This window comes from Pan paniscus, chromosome 18 (genome assembly GCF_029289425.2).
Source record: "Pan paniscus chromosome 18, NHGRI_mPanPan1-v2.0_pri, whole genome shotgun sequence".
In the NCBI taxonomy this organism is placed as follows: Eukaryota; Metazoa; Chordata; class Mammalia; order Primates; family Hominidae; genus Pan; species Pan paniscus.
In genome coordinates this window covers 12875798-12902092 of record NC_073267.2, presented here as the reverse complement: position 1 = coordinate 12902092, position 26295 = coordinate 12875798, and the positions used below count along the sequence as shown (strand labels likewise).

General features: G+C 45.9%; 1 protein-coding gene across 4 annotated transcripts in view; it reads right to left on the bottom strand.

Annotated features, from left to right (window-relative positions):
- Positions 1–26295, bottom strand: part of SNX29 (sorting nexin 29) — a 593890-nt gene that overhangs the window by 214660 nt on the left and 352935 nt on the right. For 3 of the 4 annotated variants that reach the window (XM_034939805.3, XM_034939806.3, XM_055099501.2), the window contains one exon: positions 3746–3862. In XM_034939805.3, the coding sequence (XP_034795696.1) occupies positions 3746–3862 (117 nt within the window). Of the gene's footprint in view, positions 1–3745; positions 3863–26295 lie in introns of those variants that run through there. The other variant, XR_010110475.1, reaches the window with a different exon arrangement.

Here is a 26295-nt window from a genome sequence, read left to right as displayed (position 1 = left end):
TGACTGGGTATTTCATGATACCATGAAGTTACTGTTAACAATAGGTGTTAGGCCAGGTGCAGTGGCTCACGCCAGTAATCCCAGCACTCTGGGAGGCTGAGGCGGGCAGATCACTTGAGATCAGGAGTTCGAGACCAGCCTGGCCAAAATGGTGAAACCCCGTCTCTACTAAAAATACAAAAATTAGCCAGGCATGATGGTGGACACCTGTAATCCCAGCTACTCAGGAGGCTGAGGCATGAGAATTGCTTGAACCCAGGAGGCGGAGGTTGCATTGAGCTGAGATCGCACCACTGCACTCCAGCCTGGGTGATACAGCATGATTCACTCTCAAAAAAATAAATAAATAAAATAAAAATAGGTGTGATAATGGTATTGTGAATATATTTTAGCAGTAAATATTGGGTATTTATGAATGAAAGCATAAGATGGATTGGATATACATCCAAATAATATGAGTTGAGAAGTAATGAGTAGAGTATGAGCAAAGCAAGAATGACCTTGAGTTGATTATTACTGAGGCTGAGTGATAGGGACATGGGTTTTTGTTACATAATTCCCTCTGCTTTTACGTATGTTTTAAATTTTCTACTTTTAAAGTGAATGATTAAGCCAAAGACTAGGAGCAGGTATGTAAAATACATGTAACTGAAAAGGAGATATAAAAACAGTGAGAAAGCAAGAAAACCAAATACTGTGCAGTAGAAAAATGGACAAAGGCTGTGAGAAGTCATATGTGAAACCCAGAATGGGGAACAGGCAAATGAAAAGATAGGCAACCTCATCTGTGGTCAGGGAAACGCAAGTTAAACCCATCTCATGCAAAAAGGTATTGGTAGGTACAAGTGGGAAAACATGAACCATTTTCCTTCTGCTGTCATACCACAACCATCAACAAAGACGACTTCTTGGGACAAAATGTGTGGGGGTTTCTCCCTACCACCAAACAATCAGTTCTGCAGCGGACACCAGCTGGGTGGCCTCTGATTCAATTCTGACACATCTACCTGGAGACAGCATCAGATCCCACAGGGTGAGGCTCAGACCCACAAGACCGCCCCTCACTTCTGATGCCAACCACAAGCCCCAGGTTGTTTTACCTGTACTTCTGACTCACTAGCGATAAAATGCGGATCTCACAACCCCCTTCTTGGGTTCCATTAATTTGCTAGAGCAGCTCACAGAACTCAGAGAAACACATTTTCTGGTGATTATAAAGGATATTACAAAGGATACAATGAAGACATGCACAGGCCAAGGTATGGGAAGCGGTGCGGAGCTTCCATGCTCTCCCCATGTATCAACCTCCAGGAATCTCCACTTATTCAGCTACCTGGAAGCTCCCTGAATCCTGTCTTCCTGGGCCTTTTATGGAGACATCACTGGATAATCAAGATTAACAATGTGATTGGATAAAAAGGGTATGGTCTAAGACGAACAGACTGAGTGGGGAGACCCTGCAAGGCCTGTCTGTCCAGATGCTTCCTGGCTTCTCTGTGCAGTATTCTTTCCTCCAGGGTGCGGGGCTGGAACCCTTCTGAAATGGGGGTCTTGTGACCTACAATCAGACAATATGGGTCAATTTCTTTATGGATAGCAGGGGAAGATTAGAGTCCTGCCTTGGGTAGAAAAAGGAAGAGGTGAAAAGAGAGCAGGAGAAGGTCAGAGAGAGTCTGTTTTCTGAGGCCTTCTTCTGAGGCCTAAAGTGACTCCAACATTACAACAAGGGCTATGGGAGTTACGGGCCAGGAACAGCGGATGAAAACACAAATATATAAAATATCACAGCAGGGATGTAAAAGCGTCAGCAGCAACTTTTGCACACAAACAGAGGGATAATAAATAGGTGCTTTTACTTTATAAAATGGCAAAACTCAGTAAAGTTTAAGATGCCATACACTAAAACGCCGCAATTTCACACTTAGGTACTGACCTTAAAGAAACGTTTGTGTAATGGACCCAGGAAGTGATAAGAGATGGCTGTTAATATCACAAAAAGATAGCAAACATTATGCATCTCCTGACAGAAAACACCACCCAACAACACAGTCATATAATCAGCAAAATTAAACCTGAATCCAAGCCTCTAATTTAAGGAAATACAGGAAATGAAGAAGCATATCGAATCACACTACAGAGATACCATCAGCAAAACTGAGGGGTTGAAAACCTCTGTAAGGCAAATCCAGTGTCTTCAGTAAACAAATTATGAGAGAGAAGGGGAGAGAGAGAGATGAGAGAAGACTCTGTTGAAGAAAAGAAACCTAAGACAGTAGTGGATTCATAGAGGAACAAAGTAGAATGGTCGCCAAGGGCTAGGGGGAGTGGGGAGCAGGCACTGAGTGTTTAATGGGGACAGCTTCAGTCGGGGAAGATGGAAAAGTTCCGGAGAGGGGTGGTGGCGATGGCCTCATAATGTGTGAACGTACTTAATGCCACTCAACTGTACACTTAACGACGGTTAAAATGGTAAAAGTTATGTTAGGTATATTTTACCCTAATTTTTAAAATTTAAAGGAAAAGCAACATAGAGACATATTAACCAATTACAATGCATGGGTCTCACATGGATCCTGAATCAAAAAAACTATTCAAAGGTATGAGGCAATTGGAAATTTGAACACTGACTGTGATGACACAAAGCAATTACTGGTAATGGGGGTGATAAGGATATTGTGGGTTTTTTTGTATTTTTAGAGATAAATACAAAGATGTCTATACATGAAATAATACCCAGAATTTGATTGAAGTGATATAGGAGAAGGAAGCAGATGTAGATAACCTGAAACACAATTGACCGGGACGGATAATTGTTCACCCTGACAAAGGATATACGAGCATGCATTACACAGCCTGCCTAAATGTGGGCATTTTACATAATAAAGAAGTTGTAAAATGAGGAAGTTATTATATGTCTGCACAAAAGGACAAGTGTTAGATGCTCACGGCATTGTGGTTTGTAATAGCAAAATACTGGAGACATCCTAAATGTTTACAAAGACACGACTGAATCCAAAATATTGTGCTATTTCATTCAACAGAGAACTACAGAGCCAAGCAAGTAAGTGATCTAGATCAGTGGATCTCAACCAGGGGTGATTCTGCCAGGTTCTGAAATCCGGAGGACATTTGGCGATATCTGCAGACACTTGTGGTTGTCAAAACCTGGCGAGGTGAAGCTACTGGCCTCTAGTGGGTGGAACCCAGGGATGCTGCTAAACATCCCATAATGCTCAGAACAGCCCCCACAATAAAGAATTATATGATCCAAAATATCAGCAGTGCTGTGGTTGAAAAGCCCTGTACCTGATGTATGTCGATTACTCCTCAAACCACAATATTGAATTAAAAACAAATAAGCAAACACAAGTGGCAAACAGATACATACAAAAGTAATACCATGTAGGTAAAAGTTAACAACACAAAACCAAGACTGTTTACTGCTCATGGAAATTTATCCACGTAGAAAAGTATGGAAATATGGGTTTGGAGGGGGGACTATATGCCAATTTTAACTATAGATGACTAGAAGGAGAAACAGGAAATGTTGCTTCAACAGAACTTGTAACATTTTACTTATTCTACCCCCTCTCCATAAAAAATGAAAAGCAAATGTGGCAGAGGTGAATGTGGGCAAATCTGGCCAGTGGATGCATGGTTGCTTGCTCTGTGAGTCTCTGTGCTTATCTACTGGGCTGTGGGCAGCAGAGGCTGGGTAGACACACAGGGTTGGGGGAACACTCACCGGTCCCCGGAGATCGATGAGCTCCTGCCTCATCTGGGATACGAGGGCTTCCTTGGCTACCAGGGCCCTGTGCAGGCGTTCGTTGAACTCGATCAGCTCGCCGTGCATCTCCGCCACCTGGAACACAAGCACAGAAAGGTGAGGCTTAGAGGCGGACATTCCCCAGGGACCAATCCTGCCTTCTCTGGACTCTCCTTCCTGACACCTGTCAGCAAAACATCTGTAGGCTGTTGGGGCTGGAGTCAGTGACGCTGCTTACCTGTGAACCATGCAATCCACCCGTAAGCTCAATGTGTTTTTCCCTGCTTCATACTGACACTTCACAGTCAACAGTATGAAGTTATGGTCCAAATAGGATAGTATCAGATCATGTTTGGAGCTTGGGCTTTTTTTTTCTCTTTTTTTTTTTAAATAAGATCTCGCTCTGTCAAGGTCAAACATCTAACAAGGAACTGACACCAGAGCCCTGGCTATGCGCTGTGGTCCTGCCACTCCACTCTGCCCACATGCAACCCATTTGGGCCAGCTGTAAGCTGCTGAATTTTTCCAAATTGAATTATTCGATATTCTCAGCTGATCCCCAATAAATAAAACTGGAGGTGACTACAGATGGTCTATAGTCAATGTACAGACTATTCAACTATAATTTACTTAAGCCTTTTAGAGAAATGTGAGACGTAATCCTCCTACACTCTCCAAGAACCCTGAAGGAAGAATCCTGCAAGCATCTTTAAGAGAAGTCCCCAGGATGCGAGGTCAGGCAGATCCTAATCTAGACCCCTAGCTCCCTGCCCTTCCCAAGAGATCACCCCTCCAACGCCCCAGGCCTCACCTTAGCACTAACTACACTGTATGCAGTGCGAAAACAATACCAGGCCATTTGCAGTAAGTACTTTACATGAGCTATAGAAGACACTGTCAGAGTAAAGGAGGGATACAGGGAGAAGCTCTGTGGAAAAAACAGGGGTCGCTAAATGTGTGTCATACCTGAGGAGGAATAAAAGGGAGCCCTCTTTTTTTGTTGTTGTATGAAGGGTAAGTCACAGAAGAGAATCCGCCAAGATATGAATGATAGCCAAAGGGGTATGTTTCCTTCTCATTCTTTCTACTTTTCCTTATTTGAGCTCCCCTTCATCAGTGACAGAAGCCACTTAGACCCTTTATAAAGAATTAAAATTCTTCATCTGAAATACAAGGGAGCCACTGTGCAATCAACATGAAATATATCAGGCTTCCAGTAACTTGCTCTGTGAGTTCCCCTCCAAAGGTACCCCCTTCTGTCCCTGAGGTACAGACGCTTTCAAACCAGTGTGAAATATGAAATAGTAAGTGAAAATGACACAAAAGATACTGCAAGAACCATGCAATTAACAAAGGCAGAATAAGTCACTGAGCCTTTCTGCCAGCTTTTTTCTTTGTACAGATGTAAAATTAATATTCCTTTGTTACCTTATTCCTTTTGGATAAGAAAAGGTTGAGTCGATCGTCTTTGGGCCTTTAACAAACAAATACAGTATTGCTAATAATGCCTATGTGCCGCCTCCACACAGAGATCACATAAACCCTCCATGAGCTTCCTCTAGGCTGTGAATCCATGTGAATCCATTCACCATGCAGCAAACCAGAAATCCACAGCTGCCGATATTACTGCTAAATACCTGCCAATGTGCCCCCACAAAACGTGAGCCTTAAATAAATGCCACTGCCATTTCCAAAGCCAAGCAGGGTTTTGTGTTTTCTTTCTGTTTTGTTTTGCAGTGGGAGCCAGAGTGTTACTGCAATTTTCCATAAATGCAAGAAACATCGAAACATCCCAGATCCAAGTTGTGTTTACCATAAGCTGTCAAAACCCTGGTTCTCTTCCACAGCCAGAAGAGCAGAACTTGACCACATCAGGCAAATCTTTCATTTCACTAGGGAATGAAAAGGAAAAATCCCATGCAACTTAAGAGACAAAATTTGATCAAATAATTTCCAGCAACCATTAAAACTATGATGTTCATTGTTACTAAGCTAACCTCTGAAACTCTGAGTTTTTATATCACATATCCCTACCTACAGCCATTGGTATAAACAGCTTTCATCTTACATAAACCATACTGAGCTTACTGTTCCTCGAATAACTATTTCCAAACTCCAGTATAACTAGAAATAAATTCAAGACTCAGAAAGAGCCTCAGAAGAGAGAATGTGAGATCACAAATAGTTCCTGTTATCACAAAAATAAAAGTAGGCTGCACAACCACTGCCTCTTGGAATTTTTACTAGGCTTTGAGGGCACTTATGGGTTCTCATCTGACCTTCTTATTTTTCAACACCCACAGAAAACAGGACAGAGAGAGAACAAGTGCCCTCCAATCCATTCTCCTCCAAGCAGGCACAATGATCTTCCCAAAGTAACATCTAATGTTGTCACCTGCTGTTTAATACTTTCAGTGCTTCCACTGCTTTAAGAGTAAAACCCAAACTCCTTCAAGATGCAGCCCCAGCCTTTCTCTCCAATCCCCCTTCTCTCTCTTGGGGTCTCACTAACTCACTCAGTCCCCACAGGCCTTTTCTGGTCCATAAACATGTTGAGCAATAAGAGGTCACCCTGGAGACAGGGAAGAGAAAGGTATTATCAGTGGAGGAAACTACAGGTACAAATGCCGGCACCAGAGGCTGGCAGGGAGGAGGCGGAGAGAGGTGGTTCAGGCATCAGGCCTTGGTGCAAGATGGGCCTGGGCTTGATCAGTTACTGACAGTGTGTGTGTTGTGGTATGAGCCTGTGGCTGTGCGTCTATGAAATGGGCATTAAAAACCACACCCATTTCACCAGGCCACTGTGAGGATGGCAAGAGATGCCGCACTTAGCAGGCTTGGCAGCACATCTGGGGCAGGATAAGTTCCCAGTGGATGAGAGCTGGTTTTATGACATGGGTGATCATGACAGGAGACATGGAGGAAGTGGCAGACAAGTAGGTGTCCAGGGGCCAGATGGAGAAAGGCCATGATGTGCCACACCAAGGAGATAGAAATGCTGTGGGGAGCACTCAGTGTGCCCCGAAGCAAGAGCACCACAGAGTTGCTAGCCATCTTCCAGGCACAGTGCTAGGATCTTAGGGAGGAGGAAGGACAGCCACACAGTTCACATCCTTTGACATTTGGTAAATTATGATACAGTGACTCGGAGAGAAGACAGGGTGTCAGGGAAGGCCCACCCCTCCAAGAGTTAACATTCGGGAGTCACCTATCTAATGAGCCTTGGGACATGCCAGGCAGCCTCCCATGCCATATCCAACGCCTATATCCCACGCCTATATCCCCACCAGGCACTTGTGTCCTGACATCATCAGTTTGAGAGTGTGATGTGCTTCCTTCTATCCTCAGTTGTTGTATTTCATGAAAATTAATCAATCTGCAGGTAGTTAAGGAGGAGATGCCATTTGACAACACTATGACAGTGACAAATCAAAAGTAAATGCCAGGTGGAGATACAATGACCAGGGCTGACACAGCCACAAACCCAGCCCAGCAAGGGACAGAGGACCAAGAATGAAGCCTTGATTCTCCAAAAGGCCCAAGGACACCACCTAGCCAGCAGAAGTTGTGGTTCTGAACTTGTGCTTGGAAGGTGCACAACTTATCAGTTAACGAGGTGCAAAGACTATGCGTCATCATCTGGGTTTCATCTTTTGGGCTGGAGAGAACGTAGAAGATTCAAGAAGTTTAAGTAACTTGCCTATTTGGCAACATCTATCAAATTTTTTTTTTATACTTTAAGATTTAGGGTGCGTGTGCACAACGTGCAGGTTTGTTACATATGTATACATGTGCCATGTTGGTGTGCTGCACCCATTAACTCATCATTTAGCATTAGGTATACCTCCTAATGCTATCCCTCCCCCCTCCCCCCACCCCACAACAGTCCCCGGTGTGTGATGTTCCCCTTCCTGTGTCCATGTGTTCTCATTGTTCAACTCCCACCTATGAGTGAGAACATGCGGTGTTTGGTTTTTTGTCCTTGCCATAGTTTGCTGAGAATGATGGTTTCCAGCTTCATCCATGTCCGTACAAAGGACATGAACTCATCATTTTTTATGGCTGCGTAGTATTCCATGGTGTATATGTGCCACATTTCTTTAATCCAGTCTATCATTGTTGGACATTTGGGTGGGTTCCAAGTCTATCAAATTTTTTAAATCACTCACCTTTGATTTAACAAATCATGGCTGGGCAGAAATCCTGCCTCTCTACTTGCATGTGAGCTCAAAATACAAGTTTAACTCCAAATGGCTGGGATCCACCTCAGTGCCTATCAAAGGGGACTGGGTAAGTATCTCAGGATGCCACTACTCCCCTGCCCGCTATTCCCTTGGCAGACAGCACTAATCAATCACTGTTCCTCAAGAAGATACCTAGGCAGTCATAACCAATCAGTGTGTTGACCAGCAAGATGATGCCTATTTGGTAGCCCTGGCCTAAAAGATGGGGGAAAGCACCACCAAGAAAGTGACATTTGAGTTGGGCTTTGGAAAATGATGCCTTCAAAGCTTTAGGAGATGGAGCAATTCCTTCCAGCTGGAGTATCAGGAAAGATGATCTCCAAAAATAATGTGGCTGTGAGAAAACTTTTAAGTCTGTAAAAATACCAGGAATTATAATTACCTGCCAAATCACAAAAGGATTACAAATTTTTCAAAAATGCCTCTGGCATTTCCTTTCATATCAGAATGTTCCCTCCATCTAATCACATTCAAGTAAATCATGCTTCGCCCTCCTCCAGCTAACAAATTAGATGCTTCTTGATTAATTAGATCAAGACACCCCCCAAAATTTCAATAGCAACTGAGGCTCTTTGGGGGTCACATACTCAAAACTCTCCAAGATTATTCACTTTGATGCCTTAGAATCTGTTACGTTTTATAAAACTCACAACCCGTTTTCAGGCCCAGTTTACTCTGGTTGTGGGGAGGGGCCTGAAGCCTCTTTCTGTGATGATGGTGTTGCACCTGTTTTGTTAAAAAGTGAACCTAGACAGTCCCCACTTTGCGTTCACACACTCCGGAGCACCAACTAAGTGTCAGGCCTCTTATAGGCATTAGGTGCACCAGCTCATGTAATTCCTGCAATCCCCCTGCAGGGCTGGCATGCTTTCCTTACCAATGAGGCACAGGGAGGTTGGCTTATAAGCCTCAAATGTCAGGACAAGGAAGTGACAGAGTGGGGATTTGAACCTCCACCTTAATGGCCCTACTATCTGTGCTCTTTGCACTCCCTCTTGGGATATGGTAGGAAGATGATCCCTTTGGTGGTTAAGGACAATTCATTTGTACTGCAGAGTAGAGGGAAGTGGCATAGTTTAGACTCATGGCTCCCAACCCAAGCTGATCACTAGTCACTGGGAGGGCTTCTGAAAAATGCGGATTTCTGGGTCTTGGCCCCTGAAATTCCGATTCAGTAGACTGAGGGGAAGGACCTCAAAGAAGTACTTTTTAAAGCCCACGGTGACTGTAATGATCAGTCAGAGTTGAGAGCCACTGGTAAACACAAAAGGAGCATTTCACAGACTCAGCTTTGAACGGCAGTTGGGCCATTCCCTACTTGTAGGAAACAGTTTTCCGCTTCCTCATTTGTAAAACGGGGACGTTGCAGAAGCTCCTCCACTTGTCACCTCTCCACCTCTGAACTCTCGCTGATGTGAACAAAGCCACAAGCCAGAAGAAAATGGCATGAACCCTGCCTGCCCACAGCGGATGGCGGTACAGTCATCCCTTGGTATGGGTGGCGGATTGGTCCCAGGACTCCACACGGATAGCAAAATCCATGGACACTCCAGTACCTTCTATTAAATGAAGTTTTAGTATCTGCAATAGAACCTACACACCTCCTCCTGTATACTCTAAATCATCTCTAAATTACTTACAGTACCTGATATGATGTAAGTGCTATGTAAATAATTGTTCTACCATATTGTTTAGGGAATAAAGAGAAGGAAAAAAGTCTGTACACGTTCAGTACAGATGCATTCTCCCCGCCCGGTATTTTTGCTCCTCAGCTGGTTGAATCACAGATGCAGAGTCGCAGATAAAGAGGGCCAACTGTAACTGTCACATGCAGTGTTGCTACCTCAATAATGACACAGCAAGTGCCACACACACACGGCAAGTGACTCTATGACAGTGACATGCACAGGGTGGCCCACAAACTGGTGTGGGTGTGCCACCTGTTTTCTACCAGTATGACATCAGAGGAGGAAAGAAACTGGAAGCAAGCATTTAGAAATGTTTCAAGCAATTTCATATTGCTGTGAAACAGGAGCTTCAGGGTTTTTCTAGACTGTTTTTTGGTGATTTATAAAAATATCATTCTGCAATGAATTGAAAGTTTTTTTAAAAAGAAAACTGGTTCCCATAGTTTTAGAAGCACTGACCTATAAGTGCTGTGTCTGAAGCAATCTCTTGCATTAATAATTATGAAAAACAAGGATAAAAAATAATGAAAAAAAGCCAAACTACAGACACATTTGGATAAAATTCAAGAGAGGTGAAAAGAAAAATGAGATAAAACCAATGCTATCAACACCTGTCATTCTTTTAGATGCCTATACAAGTATCCCTTATCCAAAATGCTCAGGACCAGAAGTATTTTGGATTTTGAATTTTTTGGATTTTGGAGTATTTGCATTATACTTACAGGATGAAGACCATCCCAAATCTGAAAATCTGAAATCCAAATGCTCCAATGAGCATTTCCTTTGAGCATTATGTCAGCACTCAAAATATGCTGACTTCTGGAATATTTTGAATTTGGGATTTTGGGATTTGGGATGCTCAACCTGTACATTGTCTTACAGTGTCCATTTAGCCTTGAAAACTAAGAAAACTAGAAATGTTCATTGAAATAATGGGTGTCCAGATCCAGCACTAGACACAGAGTCACAGGAAATCCTCAGGGAATTCTAGTAGCCATAGCACTCTTTGACCTTGGCGCGGTGGGTCCAGGGAGTGACAGTGAAATCTGAATCCCAGTTATTAGGGCTCCAAAGCCTATGCTGTTCTGGTCACATGGCCTTTCAGGCAACAAATAAATAACCCAGGAAGAGAAACACTGTGCCCATTTGAGGAAATGTAGGCTTGGTGGGGGCAAGTGGCCTGTCTAAAGCTACACAGTTTATTTTACTCCCTAACAGAGCCACAACTACACACCAAGCTTCCTGCTCTTAATTCAGCGCTCTCTGCTCCTCTACTGGGAGGCCACAAGACTTTTAAACAAGCTGAGGAATGGGGAAGTGTTCTGTAAACTAAGGGTGCTGTCTTCCCGGAGGGGCGATGGTGACAGTGTGGAGGGGCGGGCAGACTCAGGGGGCACTCCCTGCGCACCAGGAACGTTCCACTTCCTCTCCGAGCAGTACTCACCTGTACCCTACAACTCCCCTGGGAGGTGAGTGGTGTTACTGTCCCTAATTTTGTAGCTAAGAAAACTGAGGCACAGAAAGGGTGTGCAACTTGTCCCAGGCCACACAGGAAGTAAGCAGCAGAACTGGGATTCAGATTCCCGAGCCTATGTTCTTGGCCACACTCCTCTCTCCTCCCTCTCAGCATACGCCATCACTGTGATGCTGAGCTAGCATCTCAAGGTATCAGTGAAGAGCAGAGGACCTGGAAGGGTGCTGAACCAGGGATGGAGGGCTGGGAGCATCTCAAAGGTAAGGGACACTGTCACACACACACATGTACACACACACAGAGCCGGGAAAGGCGCTGTCAATGCCACAGTGAATGGCTGCCATCAGCAGGCAGAGGGGAAAAGCCATGTGGGCTCTGGCTGCTCCCACATCCCCCTCAGGGAGACCCTAGCAGTAAGGGAAGGGGTACGTAGAGTAAGTAAGAACCTCGGCCAATGCAAGGCCAAAGCAGACTCCCAGAGAAGAGTCTAGGAGCTCCCCAGCAGCTAGGGTAAGCCTTCTCCAAAATGGTTTCTGCTTCAGGTGAAGGCAACACCGACAACAGCTTCAAACGAAAATCCCAGCATGAAGACATTCCAGGAGACTGGCAGACATGACTTCCGGATGTTCCATGTCAAGGAGAAAAATGAGGCCCTGGAGGTCAAATCCAGGTCCTGTCTACTCACTGCTGGATGACCTTGTGTAAAGAATCACACGTCTTTGATTCCTGGTATCCTATTTTTTTAATTTTGTTTTCCAGAGACAAGGTCTTATTCTGTTGCCCCGGCTGGAGTACAGTGGTGCAATCACAGCTCATGCAGCCTCGACCTCCTCGGTTCAAGCAATCCTCCTGTCTCAGCCTCTCAAGTAGCTGGGACTATAGCCATGTGCCACCATGCTCAGCTTTTTTTTTTTTTTTTTTTTTTTTTAAAAGACAGGATATGGCTATGTTTCTCAGGCTGGTCTTGAACTCCTGGACTCAAGGAATCCTCCTGCCTCAGCCTCCCGAAGTGCTACGATTACAGGCATGACCCACCGCACCCAGCTCTAATTCCTGGTATCTTATTTGTCAAATGAGGTTATTGTCACCTATTGTACAGGTTTGTCATGAGGTACAAAGGTATGAAAGAGTTCTCGGGCAGTCACCAGTACCTGCCATGATGCAGACAGGATGTAACAGAATGAGCACCTGCTATGGGTCTGATAGCACTCTAAGTGTTTTACATATTAGCAGACATTACAAGCCTGGGAGGTGTATATTTACCCCCATTTTACAGATAAGGAAAACTGAGGCTCAGAAGGGTGACTCGAATGTCCCAAGTCATGCAGTCTGGAAGGGAGGGAGGTGGTCAGTCTGGCTCCAGAGCCTGCATGGAGGCTCATGGTCCTGCACCTCCCATCTTTGGAGTCTCTCCTGTTTCTTTCTTCCTTCCAATACACCTTTTGCTTTGGTTCTGCTGTGGGGACGGCTGGCCCCAGGAAGTTATTCAGGCTTGCCCTGATGAGCCAGGTGCTCTGGAATCTCGGGACTCATCCTCCTCAATGCCGCACCATAAAGCCACCATGTAATAAATTCAAATGAGACCTGTGGGGCAGATCATCCTGAAGTGCCACCGAGACAGTGCTGTGTGGGCTCTGTCTGCAGAGTCACTAAGCAGAGGCTTTTAAGTAACCCTGGTGATAACTTCACATTTCAAAGGTTCCCTTGATCACCTCTGCAACAAGCCCCTCAGCACTCAGAACACTGAGATGGCGAGAGGTAATGCTTACACACATCAGGATGGGATTACAGTTCAAAGAGGGACAACACCCATCACTAACAACAGCTCAGTTAGTAAGGGGACGCCTCTGAGAAGCAGAGGTTTAGGTGACCGTCATCGCTTGGCCACGGGGCTGCCAGGTCTCAGGCCCCAATGTTGGTCATCATTTCTCCCGACATGTGGCCTTTCAGAATATACACAGGCAAGCCAGGGAGGGAGGCTTCATAGAGCAGCAGCTGCTACCCGCCTGGAGACACTGATGCTCTCCTGGCCCCCACAACAGCCCTCCAAGAGCCAAGGCAGAATCCACAGAAATGACCATGTTACAATAGCAGCCAATACCTTCCTGGTGGTTGGTAAGCAATAACAGGGGAAAGAAAGCAAAAAACAAAACCTGGAGCCCCAGCCCTCTGCTGAAAGGTGTGTTCCTTTAAGAAGAACACATAAGAGGCACTCATGCAGCTGTGAGGGTCTTTAAGCGGGTTCCCCAATTCACACCTGTCCTGTGAGAGCAGTACGGGAGAGGGCGTGTGGCGTGGTGCAAACGCCAGAGGCAGGCCATTTGGGATTAAAACCCACCATTCCTGACTTCCTAGATGTGACTTTGGACAACGTACCTCCAGCTCTCTGGGCCTCAGTTTCTCATCCATAAAATTACATTAACAACGATGCAAATTTCAAAGGGCTTTTGCGAGGTTTAAATAATAAAAGAAAGAAGTGCTTAACTTAGGGTTACATAAAGTACTCCATAAATGTTAATTACCATAATTATCCATTAAAAAGGCACCAGCAGAAGTGTCCAGTACCACTGGTCCTGTAGAATCTACATCCTTCATCTCTCCAAGGTCTGTCCCCGCTCCTCCATCCTTGTGGCCAAACCTAGGTTCAGAAGCCCCCTCCCACCTAGACAAACACCACCGCCTCCCTGCTGCCCCTGCCACCAGCTGACGCTCAAATGATCTTTCTAAAACCCAGGATCACACCCTTTACTGCTTAAAATCCTTCAATAACATTTACAAACTAGATTGCATGATGTCTGCAATTTGCTTCAAAATACTACTAGGAATGGTGGTGGGGAGGGGGGAGTGGGACTGGCTTGGGTTGGTGGCTGCTGAAGCTGATGGGACTGTGTGCTGGGCACACAGAGGTGCATTCTACTATTCTGTCCACATTCACATTTGTCCACAATCCAAACTTAAAAAAAAATTCTTCAATGGCTTTCCACTAATTTTCTTGGCATGGCATAAAAGCAACTGGTGGGAGAGGAGGTGGGAGGAGAGGGCAGAAAACATTTCAAGAGAAGGACCGACATGGATGGAACGAGAATACGGCTGCACCCCCACCTTCCCACTATGCCCACATCCTAAAATGCTATCCACCCTTCACAACGTCACTCAAATCTCAGTTGATCTCCTTGCCCAACGCCTTCGATCCATTCATCCACCTCCTCCACAGATCACCCCCCAGTAGTAGTGGCAACAACAGTTACTGTTTTCTGAGCACTTACTAAATGTCAAGTACGTCACGTATGACATAAAGGCTCTTTCATGCAATAAAAGGAAGTGCTCCGACTGGCCACAGACCCATGATATCTGAGTTCGGTGAGTGGAGCATGGCTAGATAGAGCTCCCACTGGTCCCCCCAGAGCCATAAGCTGTTGTGCAGTGTACAACCTGCACAACCGCACACAGAAGTCTTAGACATCATACTAGGTGCTGGTGTTGTCCCTATTTTATATGGGAGGAAACTGAGGCCCACAGGGACTAGAACACTTGCCCATGGTCACATGGAGATGGCTGCAGTAGCTAATGCCCAGACCCATGTTCTATCTGTTACATGAGGCTCCCCCAGAAGAAGGTGTAGCATGCACTTCTGCAGATGGTAATGTCTCCTGGGCAGTTCACAGCTCTAGCGCAGAGCACAGGATCTTACCCAACTCCACGTGTGTTACTGGGGATCACTGCCAAAGCCACTGACAACACCAGACACTTGTAGGGCTTATTTCTGCTGCATGGATTATGGGAGGGTCAGCGGAAAAAGGGGCAGAGGCCTCTTTCCTTAAACGTAGCATATGAGGTGGTTTACTTGGCGCCACACAATGGGTGTAATTATAGTTCCATCACAAGCACAAAACATGGTGCTCGGCTAGGCCTGTGAAAATGGGGCCGGAATTACTTTAAAAAGGCTCTGCTGGCCTCTCCTTTCAAAAGCACAGTGGTTACAGGCTGGCTGGCAGAGGACGGCTATTGATTTCCCAAGACCTGGGAGTTAGAAGGCAGTGCAGCGTTGGCCTCCTCTCCTCCCCAGCACAGAAGGCCTTCTCCAGCCTGCTGGGCAGGCAGCCCAGGAGGAGAAGGAGGAAGAGGAGGATACAGTGAGGCCACTGTCATTAAGAGCAAACATTTACTGAGCATGTATTGGACGCCAGACCCAACCCTAAGCCCCATCCTTGTGTTAACTTATCCATACAAGGCCTGTCCATGGCTCCTTCTTAAGAATCTTCAATATCTGAAAATTCTCAGATTCATTCATTCATTCATTCATTCATTCATTCCACAAACATCTACTGAGCATCTACCATTTGCCAAACCCTGTTTTAAACACTATGGATACAGCAGCAAACAAGAGAGACTCTTGCCCTCCTGGTTTCTATATTCTAGCTAGTGGTTCCATCTACAGATTGAGGAAATGGAGGCTCACGGAGGTTTAGTCCTAGGCAAAGCTAACACTAAAGGCCATGGGATTGGAACCAGAGTCCTTTCTCACACCACCATGCTGGACAATCTCTCTCTGCTCTGGGGTTATTTTATAAACCCTCTCCCTTTGTGAGGTTGTATTAGTCTGTTCTCATGCTACTGACAAAGACATACCCAAGACTGGGTAATTTATAAAGAAAAAGAGGTTTAATGGACTCACAAGTTCCACATGACTGGGGAAGCCTCCCAATCTGGCAGAAGGCGAAAGGCATATCTTACATGGCGGCAGACAAGAGAGTGAATGAGAGCCAAGAGAAAGAGGAAACCTCTCATATAACCATCAGATCTCATGAGACTCACTATCACAAGAACAGGAGAGGGGAACAACCTCCATGATTCAATTATCTCACACTGGGTCCCTCCCACAACATGTGGGAATTATGGGAGCTACAATTCAAGATGAGATTTAGGTGGGGACACAGCCAAACCATAGAAGAGGTCAAATGCACCTCCCTGCACAGGCCTGGAAGCACTAATTCATTTACTTATTCAGTCATTCATTCACGTTTCTTCATTCATTCAACAAACATTTATTGAGCAACGGTGTGCCAGGCACTGATCTGAGCTCTGGGCATCAGTGTGACAAGGACCCTGCCCCTGCCCCTGCCCTCACAGAGCTCCCTATCTCGTGGGGATCTAGGTGGTCAACGGTTCTCAGACAAAGTGGCCAGTGGCACAGCAGGAAGACTACGGTCCCTGGGAACAGGAAGGGGAGGCAGCTACCCGTCCTAGGGCTTATGATACTAAGCTGAGGCCAAAGGCAGGCAGAGGTCAGCTGGCAGGAGGCATGAGAACAGGTTCACACCCAAGCCCCATCATGCATCTGCTCCCATTTCCTCGGCTATAAAGTGGGGCTCCACCGTATCGAGCAGGATTTTAAACATGGTTAAGATGTGACTTCAGAGCAGCCAGCCTGGCACAGGGCCTGGGGCAGCTTCTCTTTATCTCCGAGAATAGGTTGCTGGACACAGAAGTTACTTAGCACCGTGAAGCTAACACTAGCACACCAAGTCAGAAGTTTTCTGGAAAACATTTCACCCTGAAGTGCTGCTTTTCCATTCATTCTGCAAGGTGCTGGAAAGCACAGGCTTTCACATAAAGATGTGAATTCTGAAATTATGTGGCTCTTTGTCATGTTCTCATGTCTTGAGAAATCAGTGGAGGCTGGTGTGTGTTTTTAATCATATTCCTTTCGAAGTAGCACACAGAGACCTCCTGAATATTTCAACCACGGGCTCAATAAATTATGTCCAAGTTTCAAGAGAAAGACAGTAAATGAAAGAACATTAAATTTTATGAGCATCAAAATGTTGTTTTCCTTTGAGAGTCTCTTTCTCATACCCAACAGCACTCCCGTAAAGCTGCCAAGAGCCTCCTTCAGGTAAAGGCTGGCTTGCTCCTCCCAGGAAGGGGTATGCAGCCATTCATTTGTGCCAAGCAGTAATTCATGAACACCAGCACCTGGACAGAGGAAAGACTGTGCTCAAATGTGAGCGAGCACTGTGGGGTACTGGTCTGGGGGATGAACTTGGAGCTGGACGGCCAGGATTCTGTCCCAGTCTGCCAGTAACTTGCTGGGTGACCTTGGGTAAATCATTCAACCTCTCTGGACCTCAGTTTCTGCATCTGAAAAATGGTGGCCATAGGAGCTCTTACATGATAGCGTTGTTATGAGGACTAAATGAGCCAATATACAACTCAAGCTTCGTAAAAGACACAAGATTCTGATTCTTACAGCTTTGATTGACACACAGAACTGGGCACATCCCTACAACTTCCTTAAGCCCCACAGACATTACAATGGAAAGACGAGATGGTATAGTTTAAAACAACAACATGGAATTTAAGGGCTTGAATCTGGGACCACACTTCACTGGCTGTGTCCCATGAACGGGGCAGCCATTGTTTCTACACAGCTCTGAACACCCCTAAGCCTCATGGTTTCATCAGCAACATGGAGACTGTAATCTCTTCTCTCCATGGGACACTGAAGATATGACTGAGATCTTGTATGTTAAAATGCCAAGCATACACTCTTGCCCTCAGGAGGCATGCAGCAGACATCTGTGACTTTTCTTCCCTTGCAGAGGGCAACAGGCAATAAAACTTTTTCTCTGGGTGACTCACATCCCCATGATATACGCAGTGAAGGTAAGTGCAAAAGTATCACAATGCTTCCCTGCCTAGGCCACCCCCAACAGAGTGGCTCATCAAATGTGATCTTCTTCTGTTTTCTATTCAACAGTCAGCATTACAAGACCACATCTACCTCCCAGAATCTGGGAGAGGTAAAAGAGTTCACGTTCTCAGCAGCATCTATGAAGCTGGGGTCTCAAGCCTAAATTTCTTTACTTCCTGGCACGAGGCACTGTGCTGGAAATGACCTGGCAGCTACAGAGTCACTAGCCCACAGCTGCTCTAATCTCTACAATGGGAATGTCATGGAGACAACAAGTGGGTCCTTGTGGCAGAGATACTGGTGCTCACCAGGCACCATACCTGCTCCCCAAGCTTCCCAGCCCCCTCTGCACAACAGGGCACAAGCTTTTGACTTAGGGCCAACGAGCTCCAGGTGGAACTGACAAATGTTTCTTCTGAGTGACAGCATAGGACTGCTGGCGTGTGACCCTGCACCATCCCTTCCCTGTAACACTAAGTGAGAAAGCCATGGTGTGGCCACAAGATGGGAGCCTCTGTCCACCTAGATTTCTGAGTCACTATGTGGAGCAGAACGGTCCCACTGTTGCCCTTGGGCAACCCATGTTGGACACATACGAACAGGAAGTAAGCTTTTATTTTGTTAAAGACCAAGATTGAGGATCATTTGTTACTGTGGCAGAACCAACCCCATTCTGACATGTGTCAACTTGACAACCCTGTATCTTCCTAGCTCTCTCACAATGGGCCTGAAAGTCTGAGGAAAGGCACAGAGGCCAAAGACATTTGTTAAAGGCAGCTTTGCAACAGCCACAGGAAGTAGGTATCATGATATCCTTTTACCCAAGAAGAAACTGGGCTCAGACACATTAAATCATTTGTTCAAGGTCATACAAATCACAAGTAGTGAAGTCAGAATTTGAACCCAGGTCTATCCATCACAAGACTTGTATTCTGTCTGCTATATGGGCCCAGGCAGTACTTTCTAATGAATTTATCTGTGAAAGCCCCAAATACAATTCAAATCTCTCCTTGGGCTCTAATAATAATAGTAACCATAGGTTGGATGCATTCCACAGGCCGGACACTCTTCTGGGTCCTTTATCAATATTCCTTCACTGTAATCATCACGTCTCTTCAAGGCATTATGCCCATTCTACAGGTAAGGAAATAGGGGCTTAGAAGAGACTGTAGGATGAGTTCTCACAACCTCATGGTGAAGTAAATAGAGGAAAGATGCCAGTGGTGACAGACAAAGGATAGAGGCCCCTTTAGTGGATGGAAGGCAAACACTCCACATAAAAGGCTATAAAGCGGGACACCGAGGAACACTCTCCACTGGAGGATCTCAGGCCTTCAAGAACCCACAAAGATGCTTCAATGCCCAAGATACCACATGCTCTGGGTGACCTAATCAGACTCTTAGAGATGTTTGCTGCCGGGGTTGTGAAAGAGAGACAGGGGAGATGGTCCCTTCTAGTCCCTCCCGACTGTTCTCGCAGTTCTAGCCTCTTGTCTACCTGGCCACCAGGTGCAAGTTACTGATAATAACCTCACACTGCCCCCAAGTGGTCACTCTGCTCCAGATGACTCACAGACCAACGTTTCCAGAACTCCAAACACAAATCTGTTCAATGCAAAACCATGCTCTTCCCATTCTGTCTCCCACATCCATCCATCCTTACTATTACATGCCAAGCACTGTCTAGACACTGGGGATACAACAGGGAACAAACAGATAAAAGCTCCTTCCTCCTCTGAGCTTACATCCTAGAGCTCAAGGTTAGGAATGCTTACTGACTGAGGAACATTGTCTTTATGCCCCGTTACAGAGAATAGGACTTCAAACAAAAGGTCGGGCTTCAATAGAAATTCTCCTTCCTTTGCAGAGACCAGATTCTGTATCTGAGAAATTAACCAGGATTTCTACAGCTGCATTCTATTCTAGTTAGTTTCTCCAGGGAAGGAGAAGAAGGGGAGGAGGATAGAGAAGATGACGATGATGAAAACAATTTTTGGCTAAGAAACTAAACCTGATCATTATGTCTTGGATTTCAATCTCAAAAGTGATCGTCTCCAATTCCTCATTTGATGCTAAAAGACCCTTTTTCAGTGACCCTCATGGTGAACATCTCTCTTTTTCTCTCTGCCCAAGATGAATTCCCCTCTTTTTTGGCTAATGGAATCCTGCTTTTTCTTAAGAAACCACCTCTCTTCCCAGTGATCTGGGGAAGCTGACCAAATGCCCCCACTGACTGGTGGCCACGTGCCCTGGCCCTGCCAATCAGTGTATTTCATCCTTTAGCCACAGTGACTGGTTCAGGGATGGCAGAAGACTCAAGTCAGGCCAATAAGAGTCAATTCCAAGAATCTTGTTAGAGCTACTGGGAGAGAAACCCTCTCTTCATGACAAGAATTGCTAAGCTCATAGGACATAAGCTTGGAGCTGCTAGGATCCATCACATATAGAGAAAGCCTTCCTAAGAATGAAGACCACAAAAAACAAAGCAGAGAGCAACAGCAGGAAGAGAACATCCACATTTGCTCATCTGACCTCTGGATGCAACCCTGCCAAAGGTTACAGCAATCCTTGGATGTCCAGTTTTCATCAATCAAAAAGCTTCATTTCTTGTTAAGCGCAGTTTGAGTTTTCTGTCATTTGGATTAGAGTCCTGACTCACAGAGCCACCAAGTAACTGCCCAGTTTCTGCTTGAACACCTCCACTCACAAGAAACTCACTACCCATAATCTTTTTTTTTTTTTTTTTTTGAGACAGAATCTCACTCTGTCGCCCAGGCTGGAGTGCAATGGCACGATCTCAGGTTACCACAACCTCTGCCTCCCAGGTTCAAGAGATTCTTCTGCCTCAGCCACACAAGTAGCTGGGATTACAGGCATGCGCCACCACGCCTGGCTAATTGTTTTTATATTTTTAGTAGAGACGGGGTTTCACCATGTTGGCCAGGCTGGTCTCGAACTCCTGACCTCAGGTGATCCACCTGCCTCAGCCTCCCAAAATGCTGGAATTACAGGTGTGAGCCACCATGCCCGGCTGCCACTTATCATGAAACAGTCATGATGGCGCAGGTCTCTTTCCACTGAATTCAAAGTTGTCTGTGTGTAGTCCTAGGACAGCCCATGACGGCCACAGGTGGAACAATTTTAACCTCTCCCTCCATGTGACACTCCTAATCTGGGGGGCTCTAAGCTGCAGGGCAGCATCATGAATCCTCCATCTGGAAACACTGTTATGATTTTGGGCCATATGTTGTTAAACATGTTTCTTTCAACCTCTTTCAATCAATAAATATTCCACAAGCGCCTCCCACATGGAAGGTGGGTCTGGGGGTGGGGATGGGGTAGGGGTCTGCAGGGAGAGATTCCATAGAGTCTCATCTCTCAGGCCCCTGCCACCCAGGAAGGCAACAGGTCAAGGATGATGTCCCTTATCAAGCTAGCCATTTCTGATTTGCCTATGGGGATATAGTATGGGCTGTGTGTTCTGGGAGACCTGGTGTGAATGCTGCTGTGTGACCTCACACAAATTACACAGCCTTTCTGAGACTCAGTTTTCTCATCTACAAGTGGAAACTTTAATGATACAGATTTCCTGAAGCTGTGAGGAGAACGTGACACCCCTTGTGGGAACCTGTGCACAACGCCTGATGCACGGTGAGAACCTAAGAGGGGATGAGCTTCCTTGTTCCTGGGAATACCTCCTGGGGGGAAGGCAGCCAAGGAAGGCAGTCCCTCTGCTGGTCTGATCCCCGATGAGCTTCCTTATTTACCCCCAGGGTTCTGAACATCCCCAGGGTTCTGAACAGAATGTACTTCCCTTCCTCGCCCAACCCCACGGCTCATGAGTTGCCTCCACACTGCTTAAGAAAGTCTACTGGACTCCAACATTTTCCTTTTCAAAGAAAACAAAAGCCGTGGTTTCGGCAAACTGCAGAGGCAATGTCTGGTCTAAACAATTGATCCGCCTCCCACCTCCCTAATGACTCAGCCCCAGAAAACACTGATGACCCATTAGGTAGAAATCTACTTATGCTAAGAAAATAAGTCAAACACTGGTTCCAGGATGCACTGAATAGCTCCAAATGCAGGTGCTTCCTCGGCTCCTCTGGCAGTCGCTGTGAAGAGAACCTGGATCAACCCAAGGACCGCAGCACTTTCAAGGTGCAGCGGCTGTGAGAGGGCCATGGAAGTGTCACCCGACCGTTCCTCTGCTGCAGAAACTTCCACTTGCAACCTGGTTGCTTCTTCAGAGCTTTTATACCCAGGACCTAAAGAGGACTGTCCCAGACGTGAGATGATGAGGGAAGATGCTGACAATGGCAGCAAAATCTCAGGGTTTCTCCATGAGGCCATTGTCCTCACTCGGCCAGGGAAACCACGCCATCACCGTCACTGAATGACAATCCTTCCCTTCGTCCATAAAATCTGGGGCAAATGGGTCACATGTTTGCAAGTATTCTTCTTCAAAGTGAGATCTGTGACCAGGTGAAGTGGCTCACACCTGTAATCCTAGCACTTTGGCAGGCCGAGGTGGGAGGATCGCTTGAACCCAAGAGTTTAGGACCAGCCTGGACAATATGGCAAAACCTCGTCTCTACAGAAAATATAAAAATTAGCCGGGCATGATGGTACGTGCCTGTAGTCCCAGCTACTGGGGAAGCTGAGGTGGGAGGATCACTTGAGCCCAGGAGGTCAAGGCTGTGGTGAACCGAGATCGCACCACTGCACTCCAGCCTGGGTGACACAGCAAGAACCTGTCTTGAACAACAACAACAACAAAACACCCATCACATTGCATACCTTAAATCCACATAATTTCCCGTTACCATTTATACCTCAATATAGCTAAGTAAAAAAAAAAAAAATTAATATACCTATCTCCAGCAACTGTGGAGACAGTGTGACATAAAAGGAACTTCTGGAGGGAAGACAAACCTACTGTTGCCTCCCAGCCCCATCACCTGCCAGCTGGGTGGCCTTCAGAAGGTGACATGCTTTATGCAAACTCAGTTCCTTGTCTGTAAAAGAGTTTACCACTACCTGCTGCCCAAGATGGTTAAGATCAAACTGAGAAAACATCTCCCAGGCCTGGCCAACTCTGGTGCTCAATGATGCCCAGTCCCTCTGCCTTCCAAGGCTTCTTGTGGTGTCTGTTTTTTGTTTGTTCGTTTGTTTTTGAGACACGGTCTTACTTTGTTGCCCAAGCTGGAGTATGGTGGCACCATCATAGCTCACTGCAGCCACAACTTCCTGGACTCAAGTGATCCTCCCATATTAGCCTTCTGAGTAGCTGGGATTACAGGTACACATCACCACACCTGGCTAATTTTTTTAATTTTAGTAGAGACGGAGTTTCACCATGTTGGCCAGTATGGTCTCCAACTCCTGGACTCAAGCGATCCTCCTGCTTCGGCCTCCCAAAGTGCTGGGATTACAAGCATGAGCTACTGTACTCAGCCAACAGAGTTCTCTCATACCTTGATGTTCCATCTCTAAAATGGAAGGACAGGTGACTTGTCACTTGCCAACCCTTCAGAATATACAATGAAGTGCAAATTTCACCACTCCAAATGCAAACCCTGAGTAAAGAGAAAACACAGTATTCCAATATCTTTTCTCTGAGGGGATAAAATTTTAAGCTATGGGCATGACTGCAACACAAACCATCCAGTGAAACGTGCCAACACGTCCAGGCCAATCTCAACAACACGGTGACAGACACAGGGCAGCAGGGACACAGTTTCATGTCAAGATTTGTTGTTAAATTCTTGCCAAGAACTGCTCTGCCATCAAATTTATTTACGGCTTCTGTGTCAACGCAGGATGCTGAGCAGAGAGTCTATTCTGAATACCTTGGCTTTAACTATGTTACAGTGAGCGCCAAACCAAAGCTTTCTTCCTACAGGCTGGAAGACCCACAATATGAAGCCATTTCAACCTCCTGTTAGCTACTCTGAGAATAATCAATGTCTCTGGGTCTGCGGTGATGGCCTAATTTATTTAAAATGTAAATATTATATTTCTGTATGTCCCAAAATGCCAGCTGGTTCTTCTTCTTTGATTTAATAAGGGTTTCATAAAGACATCAAGTGCTGGGCCGTTGTCACAAACACAGACCCAGACAGACTGTCTTCCCGGATGTGCCTTGACCCACAGGAAGCAGGAGAGGGTAGCGGTGGAGGTGGAGTCCAACTGCCTGGGTTCAAATCCTGATCCTGCCAGTGACAAGCCACATGAGCTTGAGCATGTGGTGATCCTGGCTGGGCCTTGGCGTCCTCATTAGTAAACGGGAAGGATAACTATGGTACCCAGTTTACTGAGTTATTGGGGAAAATTCACTGAAATAATCTGGGGAAGGCACTTAACACACTGTCTAGCACACAAAGAAATGCAAAGAGCACTGGCTGCTCTCATCATGACCACCAGCTTCCCCCAAACCCCCAAGGCTGACACGGTCTCACTCCGTCACCCCATCTGGAGTGCAGCAGTACCATCATAGCTCACTGCAGCCTCAAATGCCTAGGCTCAAGAGATCCTCCCACCTCAGCCTCCTGAGTAGCTGGGAATACAGGCACATGCAACCATGCCCAGCTAATTTTTTTAATGTTTTGTAGAGATGGGGTGGGAGGGGTCCTCCCTATGTTGCCCAGGCTGGTCTTGAACTCTTGACCTGAAGAGATCCTTCCATCTTGGCCTCTCAAAGTGCTGGGATTACAGGTGTGAGCCACTGCACCTGGCCTCATAGTCACCATTAAACATCACTGATTTCAGCTTTTTTTGCTTGATGAAATGAATTCTTATACTCCCAGCAGCAAGAGTTTCACTTCAAGTAAAATTAAAGAATCTTTTCCAAGTCTGGATGACTCCTCCCCCTACCTCCCTCCTGTCCTGGAGTTCAAGGCCCTCAAAGATCTATAACTCAGACATTTAAGACAATAGCGAGATGATGATCCGCCTTCCTGGAGATTGCAGACCCTCTGCCCTGGGACACCACTCTGGGAAGTGCTGCTAAGTGTCCTGCTCCCCTGCTGCAGTTGATGTCATTTCCCACAGGAACGGTAGTGAAGCGACAGTTAATCTCCCCTCACATGCATCTTGGCAGGGTTTGTTTTCTGACGCATATTCGCTGACGGAATGCTCAGTCAATGACAGGCCCAGAGGTTTGTGTATGACATCAAATTTGAAAGACTGTTGCTTTTTTTTTTTTTTTTTTTTTAAAAAAAAAAGGCTCTGGGGCTGATAACTTAAAGCAAAAGGGGCTGACACAAATGCCCACAGGGACCAGGCAGCTAAAATAAGTGAGAGAAGCAGGCTAGGTGGGGATGGGGTGACATGGTGAGGACTGCCCTCTTGAAAACAGGGCCACCATTACTGAGCCCCAAGTGAACACACCCACCTATGTGGGAGCTTTCCATTTTCTCAAGGGAAATTGGAAATAGTGAGCTTTATGGGAAATAGCCCGAATGTTCAGCATTGTCAATAAATTCAATCCTAAAAACCGAATTAGCCAAATCAAACAGATCTATGGGCTATATGCAGCCCAGGATGCCAGATTCTTATCTTTGATTTAAAGGGGTCCCATAATGTTTGGGGGGAAGGATACTTTGTCATCAGAATAGCCTCCCTGTGTCCCTGTTTGATGCATCAAGATTAAGTGAAATCATTCATGCAAAGTGGTTTGCACGGTGCCGAACACAAAAGAACATTCGAATGCACCCGGGGATGATTTTTTTCCCCAAGGTGGGACTCACCTACACAGGAAGACAGAGCTTCACAAAAGCGAAGCCCCAGACCTCGAAGTCTCTAATGTTTCTCTATCAAAGGACCCACCAACAAAGAGTTGCTGTGAAAGTTGCCCCAAAGCTAAGCGAGTTCCTTGGCGGTGTGCTTTGTTTTAAAACATGCCATCCCAAAGATCTCCAGACTGCTTAGGTTTTTAAACCAACATTTGTCATTTTACTGCACTTGTCTTTACTCAAAACCTCAAAGACCTAAAGTGGATGGCTTCAGAGGTGACAGTGTCTTTGAAGTGATTCCCTACGTCTAGCTGAAAGGGATGAGCCATGTTTTCGCTTCCCTACAAGGCCATCTAAAAATTAAACATCCCAGATATTTAACAAACAGACCCATCAGCCACAGAGGAAGACAAGGAACATCCCCATGAGGTTGCATTCATTGCAGTGAGATGGCAAAGATAAATGCAGGGCACGGAAACGCGGGATGCATCCGCCTGGCAGCCACACCTGTCATTCTCCATTCGGGTCTCTGAGAATAACTGGAATGGACCTGGCTAAACATGGCCTTTTCTACCTCAGCCATCCTACAGGGTAGGACCCTCCTTCCTGCCCAGTCCCCAGGACATAGGCTCTGTGAGAGATATAGATAATGGCTGAAGTAATAAGACCTTCTCACCTGCTTGGGAAGAAATTCTT